Source organism: Cervus elaphus, chromosome 18 (assembly GCF_910594005.1).
Source record: "Cervus elaphus chromosome 18, mCerEla1.1, whole genome shotgun sequence".
Taxonomy (NCBI): Eukaryota; Metazoa; Chordata; class Mammalia; order Artiodactyla; family Cervidae; genus Cervus; species Cervus elaphus.
The window spans coordinates 121,665,899-121,678,131 of NC_057832.1; the positions used below are offsets into that span (position 1 = coordinate 121,665,899).

A 12,233-nucleotide genomic window follows, 5' to 3' on the forward strand; every position below is an offset into this window, starting at 1 on the left:
ACACTGACAATATATTTTTTAGAATTCCTTTAAAAAAGATTGAGTCCTGTTCTTGGTCCACATAGCTCTGCTTCTACAGACGTTGGAGATTTGCTTCCCCCTGGGGGTGGAAGGCAGGGCATTTAGACACAGAAAACACACGCAGAACTGACCAGGGCCTTGCGAACAGGCTGATTCGAACTGCAAGAGCTCCGGGAGACGTGGGAGTTTTTCCTGGGCCATTGTTGCATAGATTTGGCTGCACTTTGGAATAACCTGAAGTGTTTCTTTAAAATACTGATGCCAGGGTCCCACCCCTAGATTCTGATCTTTGAGCTGGGTTCCTGGACCTGGCGGTAGGGTTTTCAGAGCTCCTCAGATCATTCTAACACACAGCCCAGTTTGAGAGCCACTGACCTAGACCACCCTCCTCCCCCGCCCCAGAGAATTTGAGGTTGACCCTAGGTCAGAGCTGTAACATCGCCCAGGGCACCCCAGTGCTACACATGGGTCACCCAGCCAGCAGCCGGAGGACCTCCCTGCCTCCTCCACAACTGCACTGGCCACACTCAGGACGCCCTCCCCGCTGTCCCTGCCTGTCCGCCTCTGTTCACCTCCATCCTCACTCCTGCGGTGACAGGCTCACGCCTGCCCATCCTCCCCGCATCCTCACGGCCCAGGGCTCACCTGCAGAAGACCCACGCCAATCCTGGCACTCCCTACTCAAGCCTCAGCCAAGGCTTCCCGCTGCCCCTGGGGTCCTCTGCCCGCCAGGATTCTGGTCACTGGGAGTGCGTGCCCAGTCCCCCCAGCCCTCCAAGCCCACGCCTGCCTCTGGCTTCTCGCAAGCCGTTGGTCCAGTCATCTCGTTTCTCAGCCCCCTTTCCTCCTCCTGCTCCTTGTTCAGATCGCAGCCTAAAACCCACTTTCTCGGAGCTCTGACCCTTGCCACAACCCTTGGTGAAACTTGAGGACGTCGTGCTCTGTGAAATAAGCCGGACACAGAAGCACACACTCTGCACTTTTCCGTTCTACGAGGTCCCCGGAGTCGTCAGGTGCATAAGATGCAGAAAGCAGAACGGTAGATGCTGGGGGCAGGGAGTGCAGTTCGTGTTTCATGGGAGCGGGGCTTTAATTTTGCAGGATGACAAGAGTCCAGGAGATGATGGTGGTGACAGTTGCATGACAGTGTGAGGGCATTTACTGCCACCAAACGATGCACTTAAAAGCAGCCAAGGGGGCAGATTTCATGTCAAGTGTGTTTTACCACAATTAAAAAATATATACTTTTCAGTCCCTTTCTCAGGCCCGTCCTTTGGCCTAAGTTAGTGATACCATCACATGTCCCCGCGTCTCGTTTTTCCCTGTCAGAGCATTCTCCTGTTAAAATTTGTCTCCTTTACCAGACTGTAAGTAGGATAAAGATGCACGATACGTCCCACCTCTCATCAATGTGCCATCTCAGGATTGGCACAGAGTAGGTGCCCCCTAAGTGGTGGTGGTGTCTGACTTTGCAACCCCATGGACTGCAGCACACCAGGCTTCCCTGCCCTTCACTATCTCCCAGAGTTTGCTCTAACTCATGCCCTCTGAGTCCATGAGGCTAGCTAACCATCTCATCCTCTGCTGCCTGCTTCTCCCAGTAAGTGTTAGTCACTTCAGTCGTGTCCGTCTCTTTGCAACCCCATGGACTGCAGCCCTCCAGGCTCCTCCGTCCACGGGATTCTCCAGGCAAGAGTACTGGAGTGGGTTGCCATGCCCTCCTCCAGGGGATCTTCCCGACCCAGGGATTGAACCCGGGTCTCCTGCACTGCAGGCAGATTCTTTACCAACTGAGCTACCAGGGAAGTCCACTAAGTAGTTTTTAGTAAATATTGAGTGAGTAAGTCTCAGGTTTCCAGTTTCCCAGCCTCCCCATTCATAACTGCTAGGGAAAATACAATTGCTAACACAGTCAATGCATCTTGATGTTAACACCCCCAAGGGTTTCAGATCAGTTGTCCAGTTGTGGTAAATGACAGCATTGGGTGAACTGTGTGTAGTTTGAGGCTCTAACTGACCCTCAGTGTAGATGGTGTGGAGGCAGGTGAGCCCCAAGGGATCTTGAGACTCTTGTTCTGTCAAATAAACACACCAGGAAAATGCCGACCAAATGGCTGGTTTGGGGTTTTAAGAACACCCTGTTTGTAACCGCTTCCTTGATTAATGTTGTGTTTTTTTTTTCTCTTTCCAATTAGATATTTATCTTTGAGAACAACATCTACTACTGCGCGCACGTCGGGAAGCAGGCCATCCGCGTGGTATCCACTGGCAAGGAAGGTGTGATTTACAACGGCCTCAGCGACTGGCTATATGAAGGTACGCGGGGGGCGGGGCGCCGTTCCTGTGGTCTCGGCCGCCGCTGCTTCATGGCAGTTCGTGGTGGTGACGTGGACTCTTGTCAGTTAAGCTTCAGTTTCTGGAGCTTTGGCTAAATTCCAGGGGGACTGTGGAGCCCCGGGGAGCCGCAGGCAGCTGGCAGCAGCCTGCAGTGTCGGTCCTCACCTGGTGGCCAGGTGTGCTGGGCACCCACCAGCCTGTGCCATGCTGGGGGTGACCCTGGAGCAGGTAGGGTCCAGACACCAAGGTCCCCTGCTCCCTTTCTGAGAGGCGGGGCGCCTGCTTCTGCCTAGGGAAGACGTCAGAGGGTAAACCCTCCCGGGTCAGGGTGACATGCTGGCCTGCCTGCATCCATCCACCTCCCTGGGCGTTTCCTGCTTCTGGGTGCCAGAGGACTCCGGCGGTGGGTGTTACTGAATCTCTGAAATCTGAATGAGCAGATCGCTTCTGAAGCATTTGTCATCCGTCTCCGTGCTGATGAGAACTTTGCTGTGACGGTAACGGTCACGTGTTGATTGCTGCTAGCTGCCAGGCACCCTGCTAAGGGCTTTGATGCCTGTTAGCACCTCCTGTCCGCTGCCGTAGTCCAGACTGCTGTGAAACCAATAGAACACCACGGTCTGGGTGGCTTGAGCACCTTCTATCTGTATCACATGGTCATGGAGGCTAGAAGTCCAAGATCAGGGCTCTAGCGGCGCTGATGTCTGGTGAGGGCTCTCTTCCTGGCTCGCAGACAGCCACCTTCTCCCTGTGTCCTCGCAGGATGGGGGTGTGGGGGGAGAAGGAGGGAGGGAGCAAGCTCTGGCCCCTTCATTCCGCTGGTGGAGCACTCATCCCATCACGGAGGCCCTGAAGGCCCCACCTCCAGACACCATCACTACGGGAATTCAGGTTCCACATGGATTTTGTAAGGTCACAGACACCCTGTCCACGGCGCCCTCACGTTCTGAGATGAGCGTGTCACAGATGTTTCACCGCGGAGGCGCGGTGAGGGTAGGTCATCCGCCCAAGTCGGCACGAGGTCAGGGGAGATGCTCTCGGGGGGTATCACTGTTCAGCTGCAGGACTGCTCCCCCTGGAAATGCAGGTGTGGACGGGCGCCAGGCTGATGGCTAGTGCTCATCTCTGCCGTCCCGCCTGAGAACTCATGATTACAGCAGGAGTCCGCCATGCTGGGCTGGACCGGGGGCTCCAGGATACCTGGGCGTGACCAGGCCCGGAAGATGTCCTGTTTCGTCGATGTGGTGCGTCCCTTAATCTGGCCTCTGCCTTGCAGGGGCTTTTATATCCTGAAGGATAAAGCACAGAGACACATACGCTCAGTCCCACTTCCCACTGTAATCTCACTGAAGCCACTGAGGCTCAAGGTTCTGTGACTGGGTTTCCATTTTTTTTAATTGAGATGGAAGTCGTCGACAGTTAAATGCACAGTTCCAAGGCCACGGTTTGATGGGCTTACTAACACGGGCATTGTGCAACCCCATCAAGACGTAGAACGTGGGGCTTCTCTGGTGGTCCAGTGGGGAAGGATCCACACCGCCCTGCCGGGGGTGCAGGTTCAGTCCCTGGTTGGAGAACTGAGATCCCGCATGCCACGTGGCACAGTCGAAAAATAAAAATAGATGGTAAGAATAATAAAATAATTTCTGAAAGGAAATCCTTTAAAAGACACAGAACATTCCGTCATCTCAGAAGGTCCTCCCTCTGCCAAGCCCCTTCCCAGAGGCCACCACGGTCCTGATCCTGTGCAGCTGACTTCCTGGCTGAACGTGGGAACGCCCATCACAGCCGTCCCCCTCCCTGTGGTCTCCCCGGAAGCCCCAGGATTATTCCATCATGGCCACCACTGCTCAGAGCACCCACGATTCTGGTTCTAAGCTGCATTCCAGGCCCCAGGAGAATCAACCTTGAGGTTTCATTGGGTTCACACAGGGTGTCACTGGACGAAATGGTGTCCACCACGCTTCTGCTGTCCTGAGACAGACAGCCCTAAAAGTGGCAGAGGGGTCAGGGCAATAACCCCATGGCCCCAGAGAGAGAGATGGGGCACTGGGGTCCCAGCAGGAAGAGCCTCAAACCTCTCTAGGAATAATCTTTAAAAATCCATCACCAGGTAATGGAGAATATCTTTTTTAGTATCATCCTAAAAAAAAAAAAAAAAAAAAAAAAAACTCATTGCCTCGCAATTCAAGGAAAGATTTTGCTTGAGCAAATTGGTTGAAAAGAAATGTTTCTTTAGGGCATTTACAGGGAATTGTGCTGGTGTGATAACAGTGCCCCAGTGTTCTAAATCAGTCACAGTTGACGTTCAGCTCAGTCTGGTGAGTGCTGTTCCCTGGAACGTTATATATGCTGAATCTCAGCTCCTTTTTAATAATGGAAAGGTAAACTCTGAAGGCTGCCTTTTTCTAATCTGTAACTTAACTACTTCACCTCCAAATGTTCCTTTAAAAAAATGGTAGGGGGCAAGATTAGGAGACAAAAAATACCCTGAAAGCATTTGCAGGGTGCCTGACTCACTCGGAAATGTTAGTTCTGAGAAGAAACAGAGTTTACATAAATTCTAAGCCACTCCACAGCCCATAGGCTTGTTGGCAGTCAGATGCCACATTGATTTGTTTTGTTTCCCAGAAAGGATCTTTTGAACATATTGAATGTTTCAGAATATCAAGGGCTGAGGAAGAGGAGGAGGAGATGTGGGGGCTGCCAGGAGACCCCATCCCTCAAGCCGAGGTATACACACACTCCGTAGGAACCCCCCCTAATTCACTGAAGGGGCCCCCACACCGGGAAACGTGCCCTCAAGGCCATCTGCAACGTCGGACCATGAGCCTCACTGACTGCAGATTCCCGCCCTCATGGCGGCCACCCACTTATCTTGATGAGCAAAGTGCATATTTTATTCTTCTGGGCAAATGTCATGCAGTTACATAGCATTTTGATTTTAATATGAGGTTAAAGACGACTTAAAAGTGTCCCACAACTCTTTTAAGGCTTACTAAGGTCAAGTTGGGTTTCCCAACTTGATAGGTCTGATGGTAAAGAATCTGCGGCAATGGGGGAGACCTGGGTTTGATCCCTGGGTCAGGAAGATCCCCTAGAGAAGGGGATGGCTACCCACTCCAATATTCTTGCCTGTAGAATCCCACGGACAGAGGAGCCTGGCAGCCTACAGTCCACGCGTTTGCAAAGAGTTGGACGTGACTGAACAACTAACACTTTCACTTCACTTCACAGTTGGTTACCCAGAAACTAAAGGTGTATTCAGTTTTTGAGAACTCAGAAAGGGAGATTCTGTTAAGAATTGGTACTTTCATGCAAGTCTGAGTGATTTTGCAAAGCTCCTAATATGTAAGCATATGAGGAAAGGGCTGGATTGTCCAGATTTTTATGAAAGATTCATGGTTACCAGTGTTACAGAGATGGTTGTATTTTCCAGTTGATACTGTTTTTATTATTTCCATTTTGATCATTGCCATCATGTACACGAGGTATTTGGGCTTCCTAGGTGGGACTAGTGATAAAGAACCTGTCTGCCAACGCAGAAGATGTAAGAGACGTGGGTTCGATCCCTGGGTTGGGAAGATCCCCTGGAGGAGGCAATGGCAGCCCACTCCAGTGTTCTTGCCTGGAGAATCCCATGGACAGAGGAGCCTGGCGGGCTACAGTTCATGGGGTCGCAAAGAGTCGGACACGACTGAGCGGCTAACACTACTACTATAGTGGTACAGCACAGATTTTTGGGCCAATAATTTTTCAATAATGAAACTTCGTCATTACCTGTTTTGCCATCTTATGAGACATCCGTGCCCCTATTGCCGAGGCAGACAGATGCATGTGTGTGTGTTGTTTAGTCTCTCGGTCGTGTCTCTTTGTGACCCCATGGCCTGTAGCCCACCAGGCTTCTCTGTCCATGGGATTTCCCAGACAAGAGGACCAGAATGGCTTGCCATGCCCTCCTCCAGTGGATCTTCCCAACCCAGGGATCGAACCCATGCCTCCTGCATCTCCTGCATTGGCAGGTGGATTCACAAGGAGACAGGGAGTTGACTGGGGAAATGGCTCACATGGGAAGAAACACTGTCATGACCAGATTGCGGAGCTCCCTAGGGTAGTTTGAATATGTGTACTTTCCACGGGAAATATGTTCCCATAAAGAAGAATTCTTCTCAAATCATCCTGGTCACCCCAATCATTCCAGATTCCCTAAAATGAAATTCTAAGTCATAGTCCCCATGGAATGTGCCTTTGTCTTTGACTAAACTCGTGGTTTATTCCATGCTTGGTGAGCGGTGTGTGCGTGCTGACCTGTATACCTAAGCTCCCATGTCCCCTGCCCGAGCTCTATACTTCTCGTCAGTGGATCAAGCCTGTGGGGTCCACCAGGGCCACAGCGTCCAGTGGACAGCCCTCGCCCGGGACTGTCAGATGCAGGCATAAGACATACTGCACACCAGGCTTTTATCAGCAAGAAAGTATTTCTGACGCCTCTCGCACTGTTATTAAAACTCGCCCCCATATACTCATTTTGATCCTGATGTTTTGCAAAGCTTATGGAGTCACTCTGAGTGTGCATTCTTGATTGAGTTTTTCAAATGCTAACATCTCTGAAGTACCTGGATCCGGTACTTCAGTCATTAGCAGACTGCATCCTGTTGGTAGACACGCCCATGGAGCCTCATTCTGGCTGGACCGATAGTTTTAGAGACAGTTGCATGGCCTGGAGTTCAGTGGACTGAGAGTCATGTTCACTTCTGCATGCTCTTACTCAGACCTTGGATTTGTAGTTCTTTGTGGTTGTTGGTTACTTCTCTGATTTACCTGATGGGAGGGAAATCTTGATCAGACCAGGAAATCTCCCAGAAAATTGCCCGCAGCTTTGGGTGGGCTTTACAAAGCCCTCTCGCGTGCAGACGGCAGAGCTGGGGGAGGGCAGGGTCTTTGCAGCTGCCGTGCCCGCCTTTGAGTCATAGCTTCACCGTGTAAAAGCACCCTGAACCGGAATGAGGTTTGGACTCTTTGGGTCTGTTTTCTTATCTGCAAGACAAGCGTGATGACCATCTAGGTTCCCTCAGGTCATCGTGGAAATTAAATGGACTGATTCGCTTACAATTTGTAGAACAGCGCCTGGGACTAGTGTACCGCAGCTGTTGCTGTTGAAGCTACTGTTATTCTTTATCTTGTAATTTTAAAAAACCAGTGGCTTCCCTGCTGGCTCAGATGGTAAAGAATCCACCTGCAATGCAGGAGACCCAAGTTTGATCCCCGGGTCGGGAAGATCCCCTGGAGAAGGGAACGGCAACCCACTCCAGTATTCTGGTCTGAAGAATCCCATGGACAGAGGAGCCTGGCGGGCTACAGTCCACGGGGCCGCAAAGAATCAGACACAACTGAGCGACTGACTCTTTCACTTTTCAAAAACTAGTCACATAGCAGGTACACACCCCTCTCATCTGGCATTGTCAGCAACCAGAAGCGCAAATGTGTGGTCCATTCTCCTCCAGCATTGGTGTTAAGAACTATTGATCTATTCACTCGTGAGTTATTGTCTCCATATGTCTATGTAGGAAGCGCAGGCTTCCTGCTCCCTCTGAAGAGGAGGTCTGTGCAGATATGAATGTTGCCCTGGAACCTTCTCTCTGCATCAATCGGCGTCCCCGAGCTGGAGGCGTGCACCCCTCACCTGACAGCCATTCACCCGTGAGCACCACGGTCACGTCACTTGGTAAAGAGTGTGCTTCAGGGTGGCTTGTAGACATTGCATACTTAAAAATGCATATTCCAATTCGCCTGTGGCTTCTAAAGAGGGGCACGGGCATGAAAGTGATGATGAGAATACCGGAATTTAATCAGCCTCCGGGGGAGCCCCCGACCCGGGAGGTGCTGCCTGGACCAGCAGCGGTGCCGAGTGGCAGGCGGCAGACCTCTAGTCCAATGAGGCAGCGCTTTCAGGGTTTGAAGTGAAATGAGCATTCTTTCAGGGTAGCCGTCTCCAGCTCCATGAAGCAGTGGTGACCTGGACTCGGGCAGCAGGGGGTCTTACCTTGTAGAAAGACACAGAAGAGGCCACAGCTAGCTGTCCAGTGGGGACCGTCTCTGGTCTGACGCAGGGCTGGACGAGATGCTTCGGTGTTGGTTCATTGCCTCTGCACTCTCTCTGAGCCCAGCGAGACGTCCTCCTGTTTCTAGGTCTCTGCGTGTCAGCACAAGGACAGGGGTCCAAGGCAGGGAGTGAGACTGTCGGGCCTGTGGGGAGATGCCGCCTGCCAGGCCGCATCCAGCTGGCCCCCAAGGGTCCCCTCGCCCTCCCGGCCGGTCCAGCCTCACCTGGATCCTCCGCTTCCTTCTCCGCCTTCGAGTCCTGTCACACCCCTCCACCCCTGCCCATACGCCTCCCCGCCGGGACGGTCCCTAGACACGGCAGCGCCCCCCCATCCTTGCTATGCGGCCTCGGCTCCAGGGCTCAGGTGCAGGGTCCAGGCACCCCCGCCCAGGGAGCTCAGCTGCCCTCCTCTTTCCCACTGCCATCAGAACCTCCGCACACTTCCTTTAGCAAAAATAGCAGGCTGATCACTGAAGAGCCCCGGGAGCGGTTAATCTCACTGTAATGATGAGCCTCACTTTTCTTATCCCCAAAGGAGGCAGGAGAGGTGTCGGGAATGGAGACAGTCCCCTTACTCGGGACCGAGGGGTGAGGAGGGGGCGTCACTCCAGACCGCCTGCTAATAACACCGCCGGTCGGGGCCGGCCCGCGGCAGGTGTGTCTCTTTCTCACCCACTGTCTCTTCCATGGCCTGCCTGACACGACTAAACAGGAGTGAACTTCTGCCACAGCCGCGGTAACGTGGGCTCAGAAGCGTTGCGTGACTTCTCTGCAGTCACACAGCCAGTAAGTGGTTCCAACTTGGCCTCCTCACCACACGCCCATCGTGTATAAAATGCTGCATGAACTTCTTGCAGATTAAATATAGGCCTGATCGATGCCCGAGGGGTGAGCGGACCACCCATCACCTCGGCAAAGTCTGCTTGCACCTCCGACACCCCCAGCTCTGTGCCAGGCGCTTCTCGGCGTGGGTGTAGGTGCATCCCTGAGCTGCCACGCAGCCACTGGTGACCTTGAGGAAGTCACGTACCTCGTCTGACCTTCAGGTTCATCGTCTGAAAACGAAGAGCTCAGATACCTTCCCCAAAGAATTAGTGTGAAGCTGGATGACAGCATATCCGTGAGAGTGAGGCGGAACCACATGGGTGTGGTGGGATGTGTCATCCCAGGGCCGTGAAATGTCCCATGAGAATCCACCTCCCGCCCAGCTGCTGGCGGGTGTGGCAGGGTCTCAGACAGCCGTGTGTCGGGGTTCGACGAGTGTCTTCCACAGAGGGGCAGAGGTATTTGTAAGGCAAAGTTCAAACCCGGGCCTCCCAGACCATGGCACCCCTAGAGCACACGGCTGAGCGCAGGGGAAGGGTCTGGAAAGCGGTCTGGATTTCTCCCAAGAGAAGCCCACAGAGATGTCCTTGCCTGTCATCTCCTTCGTCTTGCTCCTTGGGCCCACCACCCTCTGAGCACCTGGGTGACCAGTAGCTGTGGTCTGTGGTCACTGTTGTATCTTCCTGCCTACCCCCTCCCCGGGAGCACTCAGGAGAGGCTTGCCGTGGAAACTGTGATGAATGGACTGTCCCGTCGTGAGGATGGGGCGTCAGCCTGGGGGATCTCTGGGGCCGCCCCGGTGGTTCTCCACTAGAAAGCTGATATGGTCTAAGCCAGGGCGAGACCGCAGTGCCGGCCAAGGAAGAAGCGATGTTCTGTCCAGGACGTCAGGCCCGGGAGGCCGGGGCAGGGGCCAGAGCCCCCCGACAAAAACAGCAAATGCTGGCACTTTGATCAGGAATTTCCCCCAAGTTCAGTGCTGAGGGCAGGGCCCTGACCTGTGCTTTGCAGCCCAGCGTCCTCCCTGGACTAAAATAAACCCGGTCAGAGAAGCAGGAGAGGATGCCGAGGTCGGGCAGGGAAACTCTAAAACAAACCCACAGGGGCTTCCTCGGGGGTCCAGCAGTGAAGACGTCACGCATCCACTGCAGCAGGTCCAGGTTCGATCCCTGGTTAGGGAGCTAAGATCCTGCAGGCCATGTGGTGTGGCGAGCAAGCAAACAAATAATAAATTAATTTTAAAAAATAGGAAACAAGCCAGCAAAGCAAACCAGACGCCACCTCTGGGATTCACAGCAGGAGAGTCGCTCATGCTGCCCACATCAGGGTGGAGGTGGGGGGTCTGCTCCCCGAGCTCACCCCGGGCGCAGGCTGCGGGCGCCGCCCTCCGTCCAGGCAGCAGGCCCCGCCCAGCCCAGCGTGGGTGGGGTCGGAGGCACTGTGCTGGGCCTGGAAATGACACCGCTGGGCGGCCCTGCTCGCTGCTCGGTTGCCAAGACCAGGGCCCAGGACGCAGTGCCAGCCGCCGGCCAGACGCGGGAGAGGCTGGCAGGTGGAGACCCCGCCCTGCAGGTTCCACGGCGGGGCCGCAGACCCCAGATCTCGAATCAGCAGGAGAGGAACTCCTGCAGGGCCGGGGGCCCCTGAGGGTCAGAAGACCGAGCAACGGGTTTAGGGGCACCCAGGGGGTGCGGGTAGTGGTTGCAAGACTGCCGCAGCGGCCATCCCCCGGACGCCAGGCATGGGGGCGTTGGTGGGGCGGACTCTGGGTGAGGGTGCCTTGGCCTGCCCAGAGCACTCGCGAAGACGTTAGTGAGGCGCTGCAGGTAGCAATGCCGCACCTCACCCCCCATTGGACCGCTCAAGAGACAGCTAGGGGTGTAGCTTTTTGTCGTTGCAAACTCACCTTGCATGCGTGGTCGCTCCCTTCAGTTGTGTCTGACCCTTTGTGACCCTGTGGACTGTAGGCTCCTCCATCCATGGGATTCTCCGGGCAAGAATACCGGAGCGGGTTGCCATTTTCTCCTCCAGGGAATCTTCCCGGCTTGGGGATTGAACCGGCATCTCCTGCGTCTCCTGCTTCGGCAGGCGTGTTCTTTAACGCTAGCGCCACCTGGGAAGCAGACTCCGCTTATTTCACACCTGACGGCTGATAGGTGAGGGGCGTGGGTGGAATCACTGGCTGGTAGGTCTCCCCTCCCATGAAGGGTTGATCAGTGACACAGGTACCTGTGGTCAGCGCTCTTCTTCTCCACGTCTCCTTGGAGTCCTTACATTAACGGCTGTGGTTCCCACTGAGCAGCCCCTGACGGCAGGGGAGAGACCCCGGGACCGGCAGGCCCCCTGGAGCTGGCCATCGTGTGACGCCATCTGGGTTTACTGCAAGCCCCGGGCTCACAGAAACAGAAGCCGAGTTGGCCCTTGACAGTCCCACGTGGGCCTTGTGGGTCCCTGATTGTTCTAATTCAGCGTGAAACAAAAGTCAGGAGAAGGAGAACTCTGAGGGGAAAACGTTCTCTCCACGTGTGGGAAGAATTCCCACTGGTCTTGAGAAATGTTTCTCACAATTAATTACCTAATCCTGAGAGATTCTGATAAATAATATACAATGCTCAGTGGTTAGGCTTTTAAAGCTCTTTAATTATGCATCGATTGTGGGATTAAGACCCACACATCTCCATCTTTTGGTTGTGCAGTTTTAATGAAACTCAGGTATCGCTGGCTGAAACCTTGACTCTCCTGGACAGCCCAGATCCTTTTAGGCTTTTCTGTTTCCTAAAATCTCGTGAGGACTTGAGACGCTCTGCCCCAGTGTCGAGAGTCTTGTTAATGTTTGTGTTCCACCAAAAGGCAGACTGCAGATGCTTGAAGGAAGACATGTGGGGCTCTGTGCTTGCATGTGCTCGAGACATCATCTGTACCCAGAGGCCAGGGTCCCGCCCCTGCG

General features: G+C 53.9%; 1 protein-coding gene across 7 annotated transcripts in view; it reads left to right on the plus strand.

Moving 5' to 3' along the window:
• The window catches only part of DPP6 (dipeptidyl peptidase like 6), a 1,045,929-nt gene that overhangs the window by 919,085 nt on the left and 114,611 nt on the right, over positions 1-12,233 (plus strand). For all 7 annotated transcript variants that reach the window (XR_006334937.1, XM_043872438.1, XM_043872440.1 and 4 more), the window contains exon 8: positions 2,217-2,337. Coding sequence is in view for 6 of the 7 variants with exons in the window: in XM_043872438.1 (XP_043728373.1) it covers positions 2,217-2,337 (121 nt within the window). In the remaining variant the exon portion in view is untranslated. The remainder of the gene's footprint in view (positions 1-2,216; positions 2,338-12,233) is intronic.